This window comes from Cupressus sempervirens, chromosome 10 (genome assembly GCF_028749045.1).
Source record: "Cupressus sempervirens isolate cs-2001-9-10 chromosome 10, ASM2874904v1, whole genome shotgun sequence".
NCBI classification, from domain to species: Eukaryota; Viridiplantae; Streptophyta; class Pinopsida; order Cupressales; family Cupressaceae; genus Cupressus; species Cupressus sempervirens.
Genome location: NC_143127.1, coordinates 16,797,019 through 16,818,991, shown reverse-complemented (window position 1 = coordinate 16,818,991; position 21,973 = coordinate 16,797,019). Strand labels below are relative to the sequence as shown.

The 21,973-nt window shown below is 36.7% G+C and overlaps 1 protein-coding gene across 5 annotated transcripts in view; it reads right to left on the bottom strand.

Moving 5' to 3' along the window:
• LOC149532344 (transcription initiation factor TFIID subunit 6-like) overlaps positions 1-21,973 on the bottom strand; it is a 107,236-nt gene that overhangs the window by 59,723 nt on the left and 25,540 nt on the right. For all 5 annotated transcript variants that reach the window (XM_089806520.1, XM_089806519.1, XM_089806517.1 and 2 more), the window contains one exon: positions 4,305-4,447. In XM_089806520.1, the coding sequence (XP_089662646.1) occupies positions 4,305-4,433 (129 nt within the window). In that variant the 5' untranslated portion in view covers positions 4,434-4,447. The remainder of the gene's footprint in view (positions 1-4,304; positions 4,448-21,973) is intronic.

Sequence of the window (21,973 nt, the reverse complement as noted above, 5' to 3'; positions counted from 1 at the left end):
ACTACTAACCTCCTCTCTGAAATATCTGTGACCAACACAACTAACCTCTGAAATTCATTGATATACGTCTCAATTGATCTCCACTGCTTGAGTTATGCCAACTCCTTAAATTGTAACTCAGGATCCCTATATGATCTGATTATGCCCCAAGGTTACCATGCCATGGTGTCACCACTCATGCGTTGGGCCATCCAAATAAATAGTTGCATACTTTATAGCCTCCTCCTCAGGCATAGGATTCAGTTGCAAGTATGTATCTATCTTCTACACCCAAGCTCGTGCAGTCATCTTCCCTGAAGCATCATAATAAGGTAAAGAAAGTTTTCCAACTTTCTTTCTCATCTCAAAGTTTTGATTCTTCCCTCCTGCTTTAGGCATGTGTCTCATCCTCAAGTCGATATAATCTCTAAAGGAAATGTCTGCCTGAAACTCTAGACCACTAGCGTCCCAATCTCTCCTGAACTGATCATGTAACTCGATAGTCTGCGATTCGTTTACTAGTTGAACCAGAACTTTGGGTGGGAAGGTGGGTAGAAAAGGTCTCGAGCTCGCTGTTCAAGCTAGGCATGCAATGTGTCTAAAGTTATTAGCCTTATTCCCATTGTTGTCATGTCCATTATTACCATTAATGTTATTCTTAGGACCATTGTTGTTGCCTCAGCCTCCATTATCATCATTGCACCTATTGTTATCGTTCCCCCCGTTGTTATTGTTTCCATTGTTGGCATCATCTGGATTAATATTGACGCCCATCTGTCTCACCATAAGCTACAACATCATGTCCATTCACCTATTATGTTCCTACTGCATACGCTGCCCCTCCTCTGACATACCCAATAACCGTCTAAACATTACCTCCTAATTTGGACCGGCATTCCTGCCTCCGCCTAGTCTCTTGTATTCCTATCATCTTGGTCACCCATACTGTTGTCTTGTTCAAAGAATATCTCCTTTGTGTCTGTATGACTAGATTCTATGTCCACCTGCACGGATGAACTAGATTGCTCACTCTGTGAGTCTAAATCTTTGTTGTCTTGCTCTGGTATGGCGAAAGTTAATGGCCTCTGTCACATGCTCAAACATGCATTATAAACATGATTTATTTCTGACTTTAGAGTTTTGACATTTCGTTAAACACTTTTCCTTTTATCCGACTATTCCAAAATCCCTGTAAGGCTTCCATAGGATGGTAGGACTTAAAGCTCTAATACCACTGTAATGGGCACCCTAGAAATGCCCAAAAAATTGAATCAACTACTAATAGGAATTTAGTCAAATAATTTGCATCCAACTCTTAATTTCTCCGTTAAATGTTTAAACCCATTTATGGCTCCGGAAATAAAATGTTTGTTTGTTTTTATGTCTTTGCATATATTTGAAACCACATAACATGAACAAGAAGCAATTTATAATAATATGCAAACTGAAGATTGAACTACTCTTGAAATAATATTAATTTTTCAAACTAATAAAATCAAATACATAGCAAACTTTTCAACTCATTCATTACTCCAACATTCTAACATGATATTCCAGTAATGACTTCCCATCTTGCTGCTACAGTAAAATCTGCCTTCAATCAGTTCAAGACCTCATAATATCATCCATTTACAATAGCATAAGTATCGGACAAGAAGTGAGAATGATATGAGCAACACCCAATCGACCTGTAGCTGGAAATGCACCCTATCTGCCTATTAATGAAGCTGATAGCAATGAATTCCAAAGGCCAAACCCAAAGGGAATGACGTCCAAAATGTCACAAGAGAGGATAGATGTCCTCTAATGCCAAGAATGGATCTACAACTCACACATCAATTTTCTTGTCATATTCAACCTGCCGAACAAGGGCTACAAGGGCTACAAGCTTGCCTTTTTATTTCTACTTCATAGGGTCAACCCACTTTTCACAAGCAATGTGGGATAAAGTGTTCTAAAATAAAATAACACCTTATGTCTCCCTTGGGCTTCCCTTTTCCAACACACAACCCAACATGAATAATATTAAAGTAACACTTTATTATTTTCACATTTAATTTAAATGTTACTTTAATAAACTTCAGGCATTAAAATAAAATAGTAATAGGGCTCGAAATAATATGAGTGATAGCTCATCGGAAAGCTCTCATCAAAGAGCACCAAACCTAATCACTAATTCTAACATTGCCCATGCCCTGTTGACTTACTAAAAATAGTAAGTTTTCCCAGCACCATGTAAATCAACTCCATTCTGACCCGAACTAGAAATGACTACACCAAAACATCTCAGGATCCCACTGACCTCTTCATTAGCCTCTGGGACCACACAAAAATAGGCTAACAGTCACACAACTGGACAACTGCTAAAGTGGGAGCATTACATTATGAAAGGGAATATATATATAATTTAAATTTAATTAAGATTAATAAATGGTCAAAAGACATGAAAATGAAGAAACTATAACTCCCTCAAAAATGAGATATAAAATGGAGATCATTTCATTTGATAGGAACGTCCATAAATCATCAATGGAGAATGGAGGAAATTGATTTGGAAATAGAATATTATTCATAAAGGCAGCAATGAAGGGTGGTGACTCAGTTCTTGTGAAAGATGTTGACATATTCCTCGTGGGAGGTGGTGACTACTTCAAGAAATGGATATAAAGTGAAAACCAATCCTCCAAGGAAAGCATAAATGAATAAAGGGAGAATCATCAATTCAAAAATTCATCATCGAATATAAATGCTTTCAGCTATATAAAAAATCAGAAATCCATTCAAGAATCAATTTATAAAATCATCAAATCAATTGGTTAATTAATCATACTAACACCAATCATTCAACAATAATTATACAAAACTCAAAGATTCAAATATCAATCATGGAACAACAATCAATCAATCAAACAAATATGCAAACCTTAACTATTCAAATATCAATCATTTAAACATTGCATACATGCACCAGTTCATTCAAGTAACATTTAATTAGCCACTCATCAATCCTTCAAGAAATATCAAAAAAGAAAGATCAAGCAATGATCAAAAATCCAGCAAATACATCAAGATATCAATTTTGAATTCTAGTACTTGCAAACTAGATTACATTAAAAAAATATAAGACATAATATTCACTTACAGAGAAACTCCAGCTAGAATTTAGGTAGAGGTGAAGTAATGAGAATCCAACGATTGAAGCAACGTTGATCTTCACCTTTATCTAGTCCAGTAATAAATGCAAGCTTACTTTTCTATTTTTAATATATATTAATATGGAAGCTTAAGCTCTGGAAGCTTCGCTGGGAAAGAGGGCCAAGATTTGGAAGGATAGTACTTGCATTTTCCTAGCCTTTGGCAAGCTAGGGATGGGTCCAAGTTCACGAGGAGAGCTAGGGTTTAGAGGGACTGGATCTTTTTGTATTATTGACAAACTACCGATAAGATCTTTTAAATCAGCTGATATGCAAGGTAAACACGGGGAATTCACAATTTGATCAAGTGTTGTGCTATGACTCATTGATCTAGGTATTGCTGATCTTTGGCTAGACAGCTGGAAGGGAAATTATTGCAGAAAATCAAACAAAATCCTATTTGCATAATTAGTCATAGAATCATAAATAATTATCATTATGAGATTTAATCATTTTTTGTGAAGTTATATTTATAGATGTGATGTAATTATGATCTTGAGATGAAATTATTGTTTTAGGGCAAAATCAGGACTATCCCAAAAAGAGACATTACATATCCCAATATTTTTAATAAAAACAAACATCTATAGGATTTATTGACAATTTTACTTAGGAAAATATCTTCATGCATTTTCTAATAATCTTAAATAGTTATCTAACATGCTGCACACAATAATCTAGAACAGTTTTCAACTCTTAAAAAGACATTTCGACACAGTAGCCAAAGCATTACATTGTCCAACCTCCAAATAACATTGATTATAAGAAACAATGCTGTTCTCCAAAACAGTAGTGGTTTTTGTATAAACTTCTTCTGCAATACTGATTGGATTGGACGCTGACAATCCATGCTACCTTGATTATAGAATGAGTGAAGATGTCACTAAAACTATAACACAATTTCTGGTTATCTTATAAATCTTGAACAGGAAAAACGGTGCCTGAACATAAGATTTTGAATCATTTTATATAATTCCTAAAGAATTTCAATTAGTTAAAGCATTAAGCATGTATCTTCTATATTACAATTAAAGTTTATTACATTTATATATGTAAACAACTCGTCTACAAGCATGTACAGTTTGAAAAATAAACATCGTGGCTAGACAAAAGAGCTAACACAGGTATAACCTGCATAATTTCACGCAGTCTATATTCAACATCTGGAGCAAGAGCTTGGGCAACATCTGAAGACAAATTGTTTATACCAATGCTTTGAGCTATCACTTCTATTGTATCATTTGGAAGAAGACCCATCATCACCAGGCTGAAACCTAAAGCCACCAAAAAATAAAATCAAACATTAATAAAGGGCAAGAATTTTCAATTTTTCTTAAGCATTTGGACTTATGATCTTTCACATCATCACTAGTCGTTTCAATTTAGGTGGCTAGAACCTAGTGCAAGTTAGTTCTTAAGATCTTCAGAGTCCATTCATTAGGTTTAAAAAATAAACTTCTATCCAAAATAACTTCAGTTGGATATTATACCTTAGAAAAAATGTAACAAACAATTCTGAATTCCCATAAAGCACTTAATCTCTTAATAACATTCTACTCTTCTATAATGTATACCATTTTTGTGTCCACCAATATTTTGATATGCAAATATGTATTAGTTGAAGAGCACGCAGAAAATACTAAGTACGAGGGGCGGGGGGAATCAATATTTTGAACTTTTAATCACATAAACACAGACGTAGAATTGGGAGAGCAAACATCAGCAAGGAGAACACCAAATTTGACATGGAAAACGACAGCACACAATACCTTTTGTTCACAAAATGGGCACCAAACCAGATGACATAAGTGAGCACAAACTCAATTGCAAATTTTAAAAGATGCATAACACTTCAAACACCATGGAAGGCATATGCAGCAGCAGCATCCTATTCTTCAAAACATAAACATACTCCACTTCCAACATGCATCACCAACTCCTTGACCTGCTAGAATCAAAACGTTGCTATACGCCAAAAAAGAAATCCTTCACCTCCGAATGACATGTTCAGTGCTAACACTTTCCCTTTCTCTAAAATTAAACTTGACACTAAATAATTTTACCCAGTCAAAGAAAACATGATTAATGCTACCTCTGAAATCACGCACTGATTCTTTACATACTTTACTCAAAATGCTGGTCAGCTTCTTTGATTCCCATCGACTCAGAAAATCACACACCGGGTATACACTGAATCACGCCACATACACAACACGGAACAAAGGCATACATAAGTAATCTATTTGCAGGACAATTAGCGTGAGCATCATTTTGTAGTCAATCTTATCAGTCCTTAAGACTTTAGTAGGGAAACTTAACCTCTGTATTCTGCCACCATATATAAATTGTGCAAAATTGATGAGAGAACTTATAGGCAGAATATCTTGTAAATATCTCTACATTCAAAGCTAAAGTATGTTTCACAGCCTTCTAACTGCACCATTAGACTTGCCTTTCTATCTTCACCAAACCTGTAGATTTGAAAAAAAATCACATTCCAGTTTTCTAGTTTCTCAAGTGGCATAACACCCCTATTGATTGTTGGAAACAGGAGAGAATGTTGGCACATGGAGTGGTTGCAGAGATGTTGTATTAATGACAGGTCTTGTCATTGATGTCAACATATGTTCTTTGGAAGAAGACAGACTTAGATTATGTACATTGCAAGCATTTTGATCAGAGTTGCATGTCTTTCTTAAAGGAAAGAAATTGTTTACTAGAGAGAGATCTTCCTTAGGGGAAGAGAATGTTGATGAGGTTGTTGTTTGACATTATTTTGGTACTCTTTGCCATTGATGTAAATGGGGAGAGAATCACGTCAAAAACTTCAATCAGGGAAGGTATGCAGATGAGAAGCTGCAAGACTGTATATATTAAGGATATTAAGAATGTGGTACTTAGATACTTTTGGATTGATGGTTTTTTGCCATATGGTGCATCAATACCAAAGGGGGAGATTGTTGGAAATAGGAGAGATTCTTAGCACTTGGAGTGGTTGCAGAGATGTTGTATTAATGACGAGTTTTATAATTGATGTCAACAAATGTTCTTTTGAAGAAGACAAACTTAGATTTTGTATATCGCAGGTCATTGATAAGTTTAGTGCAAGTAGTCATTGACAGATTTGGATATGCAAGCTTACATTCATATAGGAATGTAGACATCATCATGTCTATGTTCAGTGTACTTTATTTGATAGTCTGGATGAGTTATAGCTTGTTTAGTGAAGACATGTAGCAGACCAATGAGCGAGAAAATATGCCAGAGGCAGTATTTTTGTTGTAGCTTGATGGCGAGCAGGAATTAATGCTGGCGAGCATGGAAGCTGTTATAAGACTTGTTCGTATGCGTATGTTTGGATTTGTGAGTCATTTGGCTTATTTTGGAAATGTTGTTGGTGTGTAATATGCGATGCATACTTACAAGTGTTAATTTCTTATTGTAGCGTGTGAAATGTTATTGCCAAGTGTTAATTTCTTATTGTAGCGTGTGGAACACTTCATGTGATGACTGTATAGTTGCTTGAGAAGGCATGTATGCCTCAGCATGGTCATATGTAATTAACTGTACATTGGGGAAGCCCTAATAGGCCGACCTAATTAATTATTTGTAATTGGTATAAAGGAAAATTATTTTCCTCAATGTAAGGTATGGAATGATAAGTATAGATGTGAGCCTTGATGCTAGATTGTCAGAGCAGAGCTGAGAAGTTGTCAAATGCTTTGAAAAGTGGTATGAGTGGAATCTATCATTCATAGTGGACTTCAAAGTTCAAAGGAACTGTTTTGACATGTAAGTTGTTCATCAGTCAGCTCACATTGTTGGATTTGTTATCCTTTTGTAAAGGTGGTTTAGTCTTTCATCCTTTCAGCAGTGAGCTCAGGCAATGTGCCTTTTCTTCTCATCAACTCCTAACAAAGTAAGAATCTTCTAACAAGGTCTACTAAGAGGGATTTGTCCTTTAACAAGGATTCTTGTACTAATTGGACTGTATTTGACTCCTAACAGAGTCGCGTCCTTTCACAAGGAACTTATTTATTAGTACACCATTTAGTGGGTGCCATCCCCGATGCAGTTTTCCCCTCAGATCAAGGGTTTTCCTCAAGAACAAAAATCAGTGTGTTACAGTGTATGGTTTCTTATTATTGAGCATTGTTGTTTTAATTGTAGGTGATCCATTTTATAAGTTTGGAATTGATTATATTTGTGTACAACTGATTCAGGCCCCCCCTCACCCACTCCCACCCTCAATTGTGAGGTGTGGACTTTACTTCTTAACATCGATTTGCATATTTCACGCTACATTGATAATTGTATTGTCTTTCGTATTAGTGCTAATGAAGAGCATACATGATGCACCTCATGCATTGTGTATGTTAATTTCAGTCAACTCGTGGCTGTGTTCAAGATGCTCTAATATGTTAAGTGTGTTTCAAATTCACAAATGAGGTTGCCCCTTCCTATACTTAGTTAATTGTCATATATGATAATTGTGTTAAGTGTGTATGTTGGCTGTAATGCTCTTTACAGCAGAGAGATTTAATCGACATAAAAATGTATTTTTGTGGACATACAGGAAACTTGAAGTGACTGCCTTTTGAATTATAAAACCACAGGTTTGATCCAATGCCTAGTGTAGTACCAGTTGAATGGCCTTTTAAAATTGATACTAGAAATGTCACTTGTGTCTATGAAGAAATAGCAAAGAATCCAAAAAGAGTGAATTATATTCAGAGTGTCAAGCAGTGGTCGTATACACCCTCTAGTTATCAATGAAAATAAATACTAGTTGAATATTGCTCAACAATGGATTCATAGACAATTTTTTGCAATTTGCAAGTAGGTTACCTAAAAGTGCAATAAAGCTAAGTAGCCAATCCTGGTTCAAGTTTGGATTTGGATTCCAGGATTTGGCAAAAATTCCTTTTGGGTAGATCTCAGTACTGTGGCTATATATATAGACATTTTCAAAAATATATGTATGTATGTATGTATGCATGTATATTCATATATTCATTCATGTAACATGTCAATGATCATTCATCACTGGTTCAAAAATTCAAACATATAATGATAATGATCAACAACCATCTCTACAATTATCCAAATCATTATCTCTGTAAAATTTGTATCTTCCTAATAAACTCAAATATGAAGCAAAACACTAAACAATTGTTTTAATAATAAAGTCCATTGTGCACAAGCTGATTGTTTGCTCAAGAACATGTCTCAGAAATATTTAGGAATACATACTGATACGACCAAAAGTAATAAGGCCATTTGAAAAGTGGCCGATCGGTTTGGTAAAAGCTGAAATGACATATGGTGTGAAGTTTGCACACACTTTACAGTCTCGAATGAAATTGTTGGTTACCATATCTACAAGTGAGTCCCAAAAAACAAACATTGCAGGCACATATGGAGCTCCATTAACATCCATTGCACCAAGGCTAATGCAAATCATGAACATCCACCCTGGACATGAATAAAATTAAGCATTGGAATCTTTGTCCTAACCACTTCCATTGTCCGAAACAATTTTTAGGTCGATGACTTACGGGATCTACAAATGTTTTTGTCCTTCTCTTCACTATGTTTTCCAGAGTTAATTCATTTGATAGTGGAGCTCCCCTATTTATTTTCCAAATGACTATGTTAGATTAATATAATATTGCAAGCAAGGAAAAAAACTAGAAAGCTGCTGAATATCTTGGACCTACAATATGCCGTCTATCATTAATTTGAGCTCCGTATCTCACAAGCAATTATCCTCATTCTCAGTTGTAACGTTCCCAGGTTCTACAATGATGTCATTTGTTTATATTCAAATCAGCCATATGAAGCTGTGTTTCTCTGTCGTGATCAGATTAGGAACAACAACTCTTTTCTATGTCATTTATAGTTGACATTATCGAGCTCACTTGCTCCATAATTGAGTGGATGGAAATAAAAGCGAGCAAAATTTAAGTTGACATTTGTGAAGATGTTTATTGCTGTAATCTTGGATTCTCACAGATTCCTCCACATTCTTGCAAGATTCTGAACAGGGATCCCAATTCTCTGTGGATTCTACAATCAGAATTCTTAAAGAATCCGGATTCCCACCTGAAAACTGGCTGGAATTCCAGCGGAATCCAAGAAGAATAGGAACCCAGGATTGCATTGGAATCAAGATCCAGGCCTAAACAGAGGGATCTGGTAACTTAGCAAAAAAGGCCTGAAATAATGCCATGCCACAACAAAGACAAGCCTTGGGGTTGATTGAATTGGTTCAATTAATTTACATAACGTTGAATTGTTGTGTCTGTTTAAGGGATGGGCTTCTTTCTCTTGCATGAATGATGATTCGTGTATTGAGCTATAAGTGTTTGTGTATTAATCACACTTAGGTGCATAGTGGCTGCTTATGTGGCATCTTGCCTAGTTGGCAAGTTATGTAGGATGGTAGGTAAAATATTTGTCCATTATATACTTTTACTGATGTATCCATCCAATACCTCACTCAATACATCAATCTTTTTCATTTGCTTTGCATTTCCGTTTCATTTGTTGTTTCCACTTGCCTACTATTCTTGGCAATTCTCAAATGGTATCAGTTTCTTTGCTACAGCAATGGAGATACAGCCGTTTGCAAGCAAGATCTGCTTGGAGATTTGAAGTGAATGATGCAAATTGTGTAAAACAATGCACAATATTTCATCAAATTGAGTGAAGATTGCAAATTGTTGTCGGGTAATGATTGCAATAGTTAGCACTTGCACCCCCTCAACACTTATATATGTCATGTAATTGCATCTGAGAGGGATCATTATTATTGTTGGCATGGTGGTAATTGTTGTCATAGTACTTTGGTGTCATTGTTGAGATACATTATAAACATTGGTGATATTAATGAAAAAACATTTGTGAGTTCTCTGATATTACTGTGTTATGTTACATTTCTTGTATTCTCGTATGCATTAAACTATAGCCTGTGGGGCAAACATCTGGCATCATTGCCTCTAAGGATCTGCGCATGATGGAGGTGAGTTATATGGTGGAACTAAAATAATGGGTCAACCACTGAACAATGAGAGTACCAGTAGCAATCAAGAAACTGAAGACATGTCTAAAGAGTTGTTTGAAGAAGAACAAGCATTGACTATACATTTTGAAAATATTTTGCAAACATCAATCAAAATCATGTCTGGAGGAAAGCAGCACAGGAGGAGGTTCTTGCAAGCACAGTGTGTAATTCCTTGGGAGGAGGTTCTTGTTTTTGTGCCGCCTACCACGACTGCTAGCACAACATTTCATTGCCCTGCGGAACCCACAAGAACAGGGCAAAAAAGAGTGCAAAAATAGATTACATTTATTTTGATTAGGAACATTGATATTTTTAATTTTAGCATCTTTAGAATAATGCTCTTACTAACTTATAATTCTTTGCAGTTGCTGCCAGATTAATGAGGCAATCATATTTCACACGAAATGTAGATAATTCTGATATTGATAATACTTCAATTATTTCTGACTTTAAATCACAATTTCTGAGTAGAAGAAGAAGACTTCGAACTTCAAATGACTTGCACTAATGATTTGTGTACTTGTCATTCATCGACCTGATTTGATATATATATATATGCTTGATGAGACATGTCAATGGATAGACATGCCTCGACATTGTGGAGACATGTCTCTCCACTAACATATATATGTGGAGACATGTCTCTCCACTGACATGTATATGCACTGTTTCATAATCAGTGATTTACTCAAACTAATCTCAGCCGATTGTTATCGGTAATATAGCAAATATAATCATATGAATCTGATATATAATCAATGCAATTTATCTTTATCAATACATGGTATCTACGACAGTAATCATGTTCAATATTGATTAACTTGATACTCATTTAAATGTCAATGATAATGATATTCAATATCGACTTAATGCAGATTGATAAATACAGATTTATACTTGGAAATAACAGTAATGATAATCATTCATCAGGTTGGTTATCATGAATGGTAATTTAATTCTCAAATAATCAATATAATGATTTATGGTTTAATATTTAATTATGTATGCATATCAATATACTCACTGTACATTGATATACATGCATGCATAGAATCATAGATCATTCTGTTGATAATTATCATTCATGTAATCTGACTGAAGCTATCATCATTAACACTCCCCCTTAGCTAGGGAAGATAAAATTTATCCAAGTATCTAACACAATAGATCCATTTATTAGAGAGATATCACCTCATTGTGATATCAAGAGATACGATATACGCAAGAATATCAAGTCAAATGATATTCTCCATAACTCAAAATATCCATATTACGGTATGTGCAATAGCATCAAGTCCCATGATGCCTACCATATGAATATTTGATCATGGCATATCCATGGATATATTATCCACCGTGATCATCTCTTAAAGATCATTATGATCTACCGAATGATATCAAGTCTCATGATATCTATCATAATGTCTAAGAGATTAATTATCATGACAATGTCCATGGATATCAAGTCACATGATATCCAGCATGATAGTGAAATAGATCATTATAAAGTCATCACCTTACAATGTCAATCAAATTCAAGTGTTTATTATTGAAAATCATCACCTTTCAATAATGTCCACAAGGGCCCATAAAGTCATGGAGTCACACACATGACAACAAAAGAGTTTACACATTAAACATCTTTATATATTAGCACAAATAAAGAATAGCTGAGACTCAATCTCAAGTTTGACTTACATTTTCAACCATTCCAAGATTATCCCAAAAGAGTTCAACTTTTACCCTAGAGATAGGTTTCGTTAGAATGTACTAATATACTCCAGTTGAATCACATTCATTTCTACCATTTCTCTAACATAGTGATAAGGAATCTTGATGTATTTTGATCTATCATGGGACATCGGATTTGTTAAAAGCTTGATGTGTTTTGATCTATCATAGAACACTGGTTTCATTTAAGGCTTAATGTAACTTTGATTGTAACAAAGGATAATAATAGCATTCAAGGGCTCACCAAAAAGTCCAACAAGCAATTGCCTAAGCTACACTACTTCTCTTGCTCCCATGGAGGTTGCAAAGTACTCAACTTTTGTAGACAGCTTTGTGCAACTGAGGATTGTTTCCTACTGGTCCATGAGATCATTGTAGATCCTAAACTGAAACAACATCCTGATGTGCTCTTTCTATCAACCACACTTCCAGCACAATCTAAGTCAGTGTATCCATGTAGATCTAGGTCTACATGTTTGTATCTAAGACCAAATCCATTTGTGTAATGTCCCCTACTTAATGTGACCATCAGGGTCAATAGATTAGCCTATGATAGGAGCTTCCATAGGCTACTGAAGTGATTAAGGAGCTCATTTGGCAATATTTTTAAGAGTTACTATTTTTAGTAAGTCAATGGGAGTCAAGTGATATGGAAATTTGCAATGTTCGGCTTGGTGGATTTGGTTGAGCTCTTTCCAACGAGCTATCATACATGGTATTCTGAGTTCAACTCTTAAATGATTTTAATGCCAAAGTTAATTTACTTTATTATAAATTGATAATTAAATAAAAGACTTATTAATTAAGTCACTTTATTATAAAGTTGTTTCAAAAAGGTGTTTCTCATTTATCCCACATTGCTTATGCAAATCAAATGGAGCATTTTTCAGCAGAGGAGACACAATTAGAGGGGGAGAATCAGCACTCTGATTCGGATGAGAGTAGCAGTCCAGAGGGGAGCAACGATCCTAAGAATGATAGGTCGTTGGCACGATTGACGAGGGCTAAAAAGGCGATCATATTTAGGGTCAAGGGTACTATCCAGGGGCAAAAAGTGTACTCACTCATTAACACTAGGGCTACACATAATTTCATGGATGCACAATAGGTAGCCAAGAGAGGTTTACAGACCGAGGAGCATGTTGGGTTTAGAGTCACGATGGCGAACGATGACAAATTATTATGCACTCAAAAGATATTTAACCTTCATATAAGGTTTGGAGATGGTTATGAGTTGGAGGATGCGTTCTATGTAGTAGACATGGGAGATTATGATGTCATCCTCGACATGACATGGATGGCCTTGCTGGTTGAGTTCACACTCAACCTAGCAAAATTGGAGATGAGGTTCCTACATGAGGATAGAACTGTTGTACTTAGAGGACTTTCAGATGGGAGTTGCAGAGTAATCTCCTTGAGGAGAATGCAGAGATTATTTCGACATGATGATGTAGAGTGGGCGGTAGAATGTTTCACTATGCTAACCTCACAGGAGCCACAAGTGAAGAGTCACCCACTAGATATCCAGAAGATACTTAATAGGCGCACTAGAGTTTTTGGCGAGATTCTGCATGGGGTGCCTCCTGACAAAAGGATAGAGCATGTTATTGAGCTCGAGGAGGGAGCCAAACCAGTTATGATTATACTCCCTATCGTCATCCTAAGAAACACAAGGATGACATAGAGAAGGCAATTAAGGAGCTATTGGAGATGTGGCATATTAGGCCTAGCAAAAGCTCTTTTGCTTCAGCAGTAGTTCTAGTGAAGGATGGGACGATGCGCATGTGCATCGATTACAAAGCACTGAATAAGAAAACAATTAAAAACAGGTATCCTATTCCTAGGATTAATGAGCTGGTTGATGAGTTGCATGGTGCACGCTTCTTCACCAAAATCAATTTACGATCCAGATACCACCAGAGCAGGATGAGAGCAGAGGACATCGAGAAGACAGCATTCCGATGTCACTATGGCCACTTCGAGTTTATAGTTATGCCATTTGGGTAACCAATGCACTGACCACATTTCAAAGTTGTATGAACCAAGTGTTCAAAGGGCAGTTGAGGAAATTCATCTTGATTTTTTTTTATGACATCTTGGTCTTCAGTAAGACCTGGGAGGAGCACTTGCAACATTTGGAGGAGGTGTTATCTATTCTGGATAGAGAGTCATTGTATGCCAAGGAATCAAAATGCGAATTTGGCATGACCGAGCTCCTTTACCTTGGGCATATCATTAGTGCAGATGGTGTTTAGGTTGATCCCGAAAAGATTAGAGCTGTTGTGGATTGGCCTACTCCCACAAACCTCACACAGCTTAAGGGGTTCTTTGGTTTATGTAGTTTTTACAGGAGGTTTGTTAGGGGATTCTCACAGATTGCCGCACCTTTGACAAATCTCACCAAGAAAGGAGCCTTCACATGGATAGAGGCAGCACAAAGATGTTTTGACCACTTCAAACAAGTAATGTCATCTTGTTTGGTTCTAGCTCTACCGGATTTTACAAAATCATTTGAGCTTCAGTGTGATGCTTCAGGGGATGGGATAGGGGCAGTATTGATGCAAAAGAAACACCCCATTGCATTCGAGAGTAGGAAGCTTTGAGGAGTTGAGAGAAGCTATTCTATCTATGACAGGGAAATGTTGTCCATAATGCATGCGTTATCCAAATTCCGATCTTATTTGGTAGGTGGACGTTTTGTGAACAAGACTGATCACAATAGTATTAAATACTTCATGGGCACCAAATCACAAGCCTATGACTTTGACATAGAGTTTGTCAAAGGTAAGAAAAATATGGTGGCTGATGCTTTATTTCAGAGACCTCACTTGTGTGCTCTAGCAAAAATTTCAGGAGATTCGAGAGATCGTATTTCAGTGGAGTATGTAGGAGATGATTGGGCTTCTGGGATAGTTGTGGGAACCCTTCAAGATAACATGCATGCGGTGTTCGATGGGTTAATCAAATTTCTGGACAAAATTTATTTGATTCCTACATAATAGTTTAGAGAGAAGATCTTGATGGCATTTCATAATGTGCCTAGAGCTAGACATCCTGGGATCTTCAAAACTTATAGGCAAATTTGTGAGAGATTCACCTAGAGGGGACTCAAGGATGACGTGCACAGATATGTGAGAGAGTGAGTGGTGTGTCAGCGGAATAAGGGAGAGCACACTTTTCTCGCAGGATTGCTTCAGCCCTTGCCCATTCCCGAGAGGAAATGGAAAAGTATTTCAATAGATTTCATCACCGGGTTACCACGAATGCAAGGGAGAGATTGCATCTATGTGGTGGTAGACCGCTTGACAAAATTTGCTCACTTCTTTGCTATTCCATCCACTTACACAGCAACATAGGTGGCAAATCTTTTCTTTAGAGAGATATTCAGGTTACATGGACTGCCTAGCTTTTTAGTCAATGACCGAGATAGTAAATTTATGAGTGTTTTTTGGCAAGAATTGTTTAGGTTGTGTGGTACAGATCTTACACCCAACACTAGTTACCATCCGCAAACAGATGGGCAGACGAAGATTGTCAATAAATGGGTGGAGGGATATTTGAGAAGCTATGCGAGTGCACAACAGAGAGCTTGGGTCAGATGGTTGCTTATGGGAGAGTACTATTATAATACCACTTATCATATGTCCATCAAGATAACTCCTTTGATGACACTGTATTGTTATGAAGCACCTAGCTTCATCGATTTAGTTTTGGGGGACAGCAAAGTGCCCAAAGCGAAAGACTTATTGCAGAATAGTGAAGATATCATGAAAGTGTTCAAGGAGAATGTTAGCCGACTGGATGGTTCCGGCAGTATTTTGCATTCTGTAGTCGACGGTCCGGCGGTGTTCCTGTAGCCGACGATCCGGCGGTGTTTTTGTAGCCGACGGTCCGGCGGTGTTTCTGTAGCCGACGGTCCGACGATGTTCCTGTAGCCGACAGTCCGGCGGTGTTTCTGTAGCCGACGGTCCGGCGGTAAATAGTTTGTAACGGATAGGTTTACCGTACAGGTAAAGTAAATGAACGCACACAGAAAGTAACAGCAGAACAGTAGCATTATATTTGCAATAGTAGATCAATGATGATTTACAATGATCCCAGACGGGATATAAATACTACTGCCGAACCTTCCCGAAGGGGTCTGTCGGCCACAATTGTTCTATTCGTTACAAACTATTTACCGCCGGACCGTCGGCTACAGAAACACCGCCAGACCGTCGGCTACAGGAACATCGCCAGACCGTCGGCTACAGAAACACCGCCGGACCGTCGGCTACAGAAACACCGCCGGACCGTCGACTACAGAATGCAAAATACTGCCGGAACCATCCAGTCGGCTAACAGAGAACATACAGCAAGCTCAGAATCAACAGAAGTTGTATACTGATCAGCATAGGGTAGAGCGCAATTTTGAGGTAGGGGATATGGTTTACTTTAGGCTACAGTCATCGCTCAAGAAGAGCGGAGCCGAGAAGTTGAAGCCTAGGTTTTATGAACCCTACAGAGTGATTCGCAAAGTGGGCGAGGTCGCTTATGAGATTGAGCTTCCGGAGGGCAGTCGAGTACATAATGTGTTTCATGTGTCAAGACTTAACAAAGCCATTGGTCAACAAATTGTGCCTTCTGCAGATTTGCCACCATTGGATGAGGAGGGTAAGCTTGTGTTGGTCCTTAAAGCTATTTTGGATACCAGAGAGAGGACTCTTAGGAACGGGGTAGTTAAGGTATACTTGGTTAAGTGGAGAAACCTGCCAGAGGAGGATACTACTTGGGAAAAAGAGCAGGTATTGCAGCATTAAGAACTGAGATTGCTTGAGGACAAGCAATTTCAAGTGGGGTGAACAGTGATCATTAAGAACTGAGATTGCTTGAGGACAAGCAATTTCAAGTGGGGTGAACAGTGATGTCCCCTACTTAATGTGACCATTAGGGTCAATAGATTAGCCTATGACAGGAGCTTCCGTAGGCTAATGAAGTGATTAGGGAGCTCATTTGGCAATATTTTCAAGAGTTACTATTTTTAGTAAGTCGGTGGGAGTCAAGTGATATGGAAATTTGCAGTGTTCGGCTTGGTGAATTTGGTTGAGCTCTTTCCAACGAGCTATCATACATGGTATTCTGAGTTCGACTCTATGATAATTAAATAAAAGATTTATTAATTAAGTCACTTTATTATAAAGTTGTTTTAAAAAGGTGTTTCTCATTTATCCCACATTGCTTATGCAAATGAAGTCGACTTCTTGGAGGACTTTATATTCTCTTGGCTAGAATGAATTGGGGTATGCTTGGATGATATTGCTATTATGCTATCGGGTTTCTGGGAAATCTAATTGTTGAGCTTGGAGGACGAAATCCCTCTTTGCTAACATTCTCTTCGCTGTTGAAAGACACAACCAGGAGGATTACCGAGTGTTTTCATTCAAGAAATGCAATGGGATTTATAGTGATTTTGCTACAGTGCGAGTGAATAGTGATTTTGCTACAATGCGTGTGAATAGTGTTTTGCTACAGTGCGCGTGAATAGTGTTTTTGCTACAATGTCGTGGATAGTGCTGCTACAGTACGTGAACAATGTTGCATTGAGTTTCTTGTACACTTCTGCTGATAAACATTTGGGGCCGCTGCCATTTCATCAACAAATCACTATGGCATCTACTCCCAGGTTCCTTCCATTATACTATTCATTTTTGGGCATTGTAATTGTTAAATGCCAATTTGAATATTTGCTGCAGCCTATAAGGCAATTGCATGTAGACATTTCTATTGCAAAATGCATATTTTATCAACAAATAAGGAGGTTCTAGACCTTGCATATTTATTGTTGAATGTTTGCTAAGTGTTTGTCAAAATGCCATGTTGAAAATAGCACTCTAATTGATAATACTTAGTAGTCTGCAAATCTCCTCAAAAAACAAAAAAAGGGGTGGTTATTACAAATTGTAGCTCGAAGATATCTCAAAATGTGTTTCGCAAAAACAAGATGTATCTCCTTTGGTTCACACATAGACTGACTAAGTACATTCACTGCATAATAGATATCAGGTCTTGTATTGACCAAATACATCATGGATCCAATTATCTCTTTGTAGAGAGTGGGATCTGCAAATTCTGAGTTTACTGCTGCTTCCTTTAATTTGTGCAAATTTGTCTTCAAGCGTATAGACATGGATCTACACTCCTGCATTCCAAACCTCTTCAGAATGTCTAGTGTACTTCCCTTGATTAACAGTGATTCCTTCTGCCTGTTGTCAAACTTCCAATCCAAGGAAGTAATGTAGAATACCCAAGTCCTTCATGTCAGAGTATGAAGTTAAATTCTTTTTACAATGGGAGATTAGGTGATCTTCTCCTATGATTAACAGGTCATCAACATATAAGATAAGGATTAACATATCACCATTAATTACCTTAAAATAGAAGTTTGGATCTGCATCATTCTTGGAAAACCCTAACCCCGCAAGGTAGTGATAAATCCTTTCATTCCAAGCTCTTGGGGCCTCTTTAAGTCCATACTAAGCCTTCTTTAATCTATAAACATGAAATTCAGCATTTTGTACGACAAAACCTTCGGATTACTCTAAATATACTTCTTCAATCGTGTCATTCAAGATTACAGTCTTCACATCCATTTCATGTGCAATAGCAATTACGGCTCTGACAAAAGTGTATTGAGCAACAAGGGCAAAAGTTTCTTCATAATCAATTCCCTCTTCGTAAGAGAAACCTCTAGCAACAAACCGGGCTTCGTATTTCTTCATACTACCATCTGTAGCATGTTTGATCTTGAAGAGTCATTCTGATGATATGACAAATTTTCCTTTCAATCTTGGCACAATGTCCCCTACATCATTTTTTACAATGGAATGATATTCCTCTGACATAACATCTTTCCATACTTGATATTTGAGAGCTTCTTCAATAGAGGATGGTTCTGATTTTATGCTCACTCATCAAGGCAACATAAATAGAGAATTTGTGAGGTCTCTTGCTTCCCTAGAGGTTCCCTTTGTTGTTGCATACTTCTTTGCTTCCCAAATCATCTTCCTAGCCAAAGTGGTCTCTTTCGATTATTATTGGGTTCATCTAAGGAAGTAGTTTGACCTTCATCTTCAATCTCTTCGGGAGTCTCCCTCTAAGCCTCAGGAACATGATCCTCTTCCATATCTTTGAGAGGATCTTGATCTTCTATGTAAAGAGAGCTCTTGGATATCCTTAAGGCAATGTCTACCTCAAAAATGACATCTCTGTTGTGTTTTAATTAATTTTTGTCCTAGTATGTATGTCTTGTAGACTTTAGATGTTTCATTGTAACCTAAAAATATTCCTTTCTTGTCTAAAAGTTCTAACTTAGACCTCTTGTCTTTGGGCACAACAACATAGACAGAACACCCAAAGATTCTTTGATGACTTATATTAGGTTTGATGTCGGTGAATGCTTCGTCAAGGGTTTTATTGTGATATTGCTATCAGGATTTAACTGTGCAATATCACAATTTGACTTGTTGTGGAAATCAACTCCTTATCAAGGGTTTTATTGTCTAAGAGTGAATAAGGATAGCTATTTTGGATGTACACAATTGTTCTAAAGGCTTCAGCTCAAAATGAAGTTTTTATGTTTTGATCATACAACACAGCTCTAGCAGCTTCTACAATGGTCTAGTTCTTTCTATCTGCTACCCCATTTCGTTGGGGATTATAAAGGACAGTAAACACCCTCTTAATCCCAGCATTTAGATATTACTCTTTAGTTTCTGAAGTATATTCCCTCCTATTATCTATCCTTAATGTTTTTTTTTCTTTCCAAACCTATTTTCTACAAGAGCTTTGAATTCCTTAAACCTTATAAGGATTTCTTTAGACTCTTTACATTTAAGAAAATATATCCAAGTTTTCCTAGAGAAATCATCTACAAGAATTATATAGTACACGAATCCTCCTATAGAGGTTATAGACATGGGTCCACATTAATCAAAATAAATTACCTTTGGTACATTTTTAGATTTGCTAACACTATTTTGAAAGTTCCTTTGTATTCTTTCCTTGGGCACAACCCTTGCATGTTCATTGATAAGTTTGATTTAGTTTGAGAAAATCAATCACCATTTTTCTATTAAAGATGAGTATGAAAATGGAGATGCCCTAATCTTTTGTGCCAAATCTCGTTGGAGTTTGAAGTCTCATGAATTAGGTCTTGAGTAAGATTAGTGCATAGTTTGTAAAGACATCCATGTCTACTTCCTATAGTATGAGCATTCTTGATGGTGGAGTTCTTTTACTATGCTAGAACTTTGACTACTATAAAGGTTATTCTATAGCCTTTGTATTCATGTGCAGAAATGAAGACTAGATCTCTTTTTATTCTTGGCACAAATAATACTCCTGGGAGTTGGAGAGATATGCCTTTTCAAATTTATGGTATAGGTCCTAATCCCTTTGACTGAGTAGTTAGAATCACCCCCAATAGTTACTTCTTCATCAGAATTTTTTACCAGAGTATCTAGGTTTGTTAAATCCGGTAATCATTCATTAGATTGATTATCATGAATGTTAATTTAATTCTCAAATAATCAATATAATGAATTATGCTTTAATATTTAATTATGTATACACGCATATCAATATACTCAATGTATATTGATATACAGGCATGAATGAAATCATAGATCATTCTATTAATAATTATCCTTCATGTTTATCTAACTGAAGCTATCATTATTACTAGAGAACCAACAATAGAGTTTGTAAAGTTACGAAGAAAACAAACTAAGGGAGGAGCTAATGAGAGTCGACAAATCTCTCAGAATCATTTTCCATGCTAGTTTTTCCAACTTCAACAAAGGAGGCCTGCTGTTTTGTCCTATCAAGACACTTTATAGCACAATGTCCATACTTAACACATCCGAAACATTGTATTTGAATTATGTCCCTCTTCTTAAAAGAGCCTTTTCCATAGGTGCTTTTGTCGTTTCTTTCGAAGTTATTTCTCTTTCCTTTTTTATGAGAGTTGGTGCTCAATACATAAATGTCTTCATTGATGGTATTTTGGTTAATCCTCCTGGTGATCAATCTGAATTCTTCTTGAATGCAATCTATTTTTAACCAATCGAACTTTAAGAGCTTTGAACGTGTTCTTTTTCCTTGAATAAATGATTCCCATGATGATGGAAGTCCACCCAGAGCCATCAATGTTAACTCCTTAGTGTCAATTTGATGACCAATTGTAGAAAGTTGGTCTCTTAATTCAGTGATTCTCATAAAGTACGTTGTGACAATTTCTGCCTTATTCATCTTCACATGATGGAGTTGTCTTTTCAAATTGAGAGCTCTACTTGCATTGTTTATTTCATACATATCTTCCAAGTGATTTGAACATGTTGTATGTTGTGTCACTTTTAGATATAATTGGAACTATGTGGTCTCTAACTACATCCACAATTCTTTTTCATAGACTTTTCATTGTTCTTGTTCCATTGAGTTTTCTAGGCATCATTTTCTGGTTCAGGTATGTTTGTTTTTACAAAAGAATATAGTTCATTTTCCTTCAAGATAAGGATAAACCTGAACTTCCATTATACAAAGTTATATGTGACCTATATTTTGGTCTGGGTGCTCATGGCATAGGACCTTATTGTAATTTGTTGTTAACATGGCCGACTTGCAAATTTCTTTTAACAATTCCAATGACCTATCTTGTATATAAGTACAATGTATGCTTTGGCAAAATGCAAGAGAGTAGTGAGCAAGCAAGTGAAAATTTAGAAGCAAAATTTCAAAAGAGAAGAGTTCAGTTTATGAGGTGGTTGTTTTGTGGAGAAGAAAAGGAAGAGATAGTTTTTGGCTGAGGTTGACAGACTTGTGTAGGGCAATTGCATTATGAGGAAATCTTATCTATTGAGAAGAATTGTATGTACTTTGTTCCTAGGACTGTGAGTCTTTGGTGCACAAGTTCTTTTTTGTATCTTGCTGCTTTGACAGTGAACCTCTGTTCACATGGTCTCCTTAT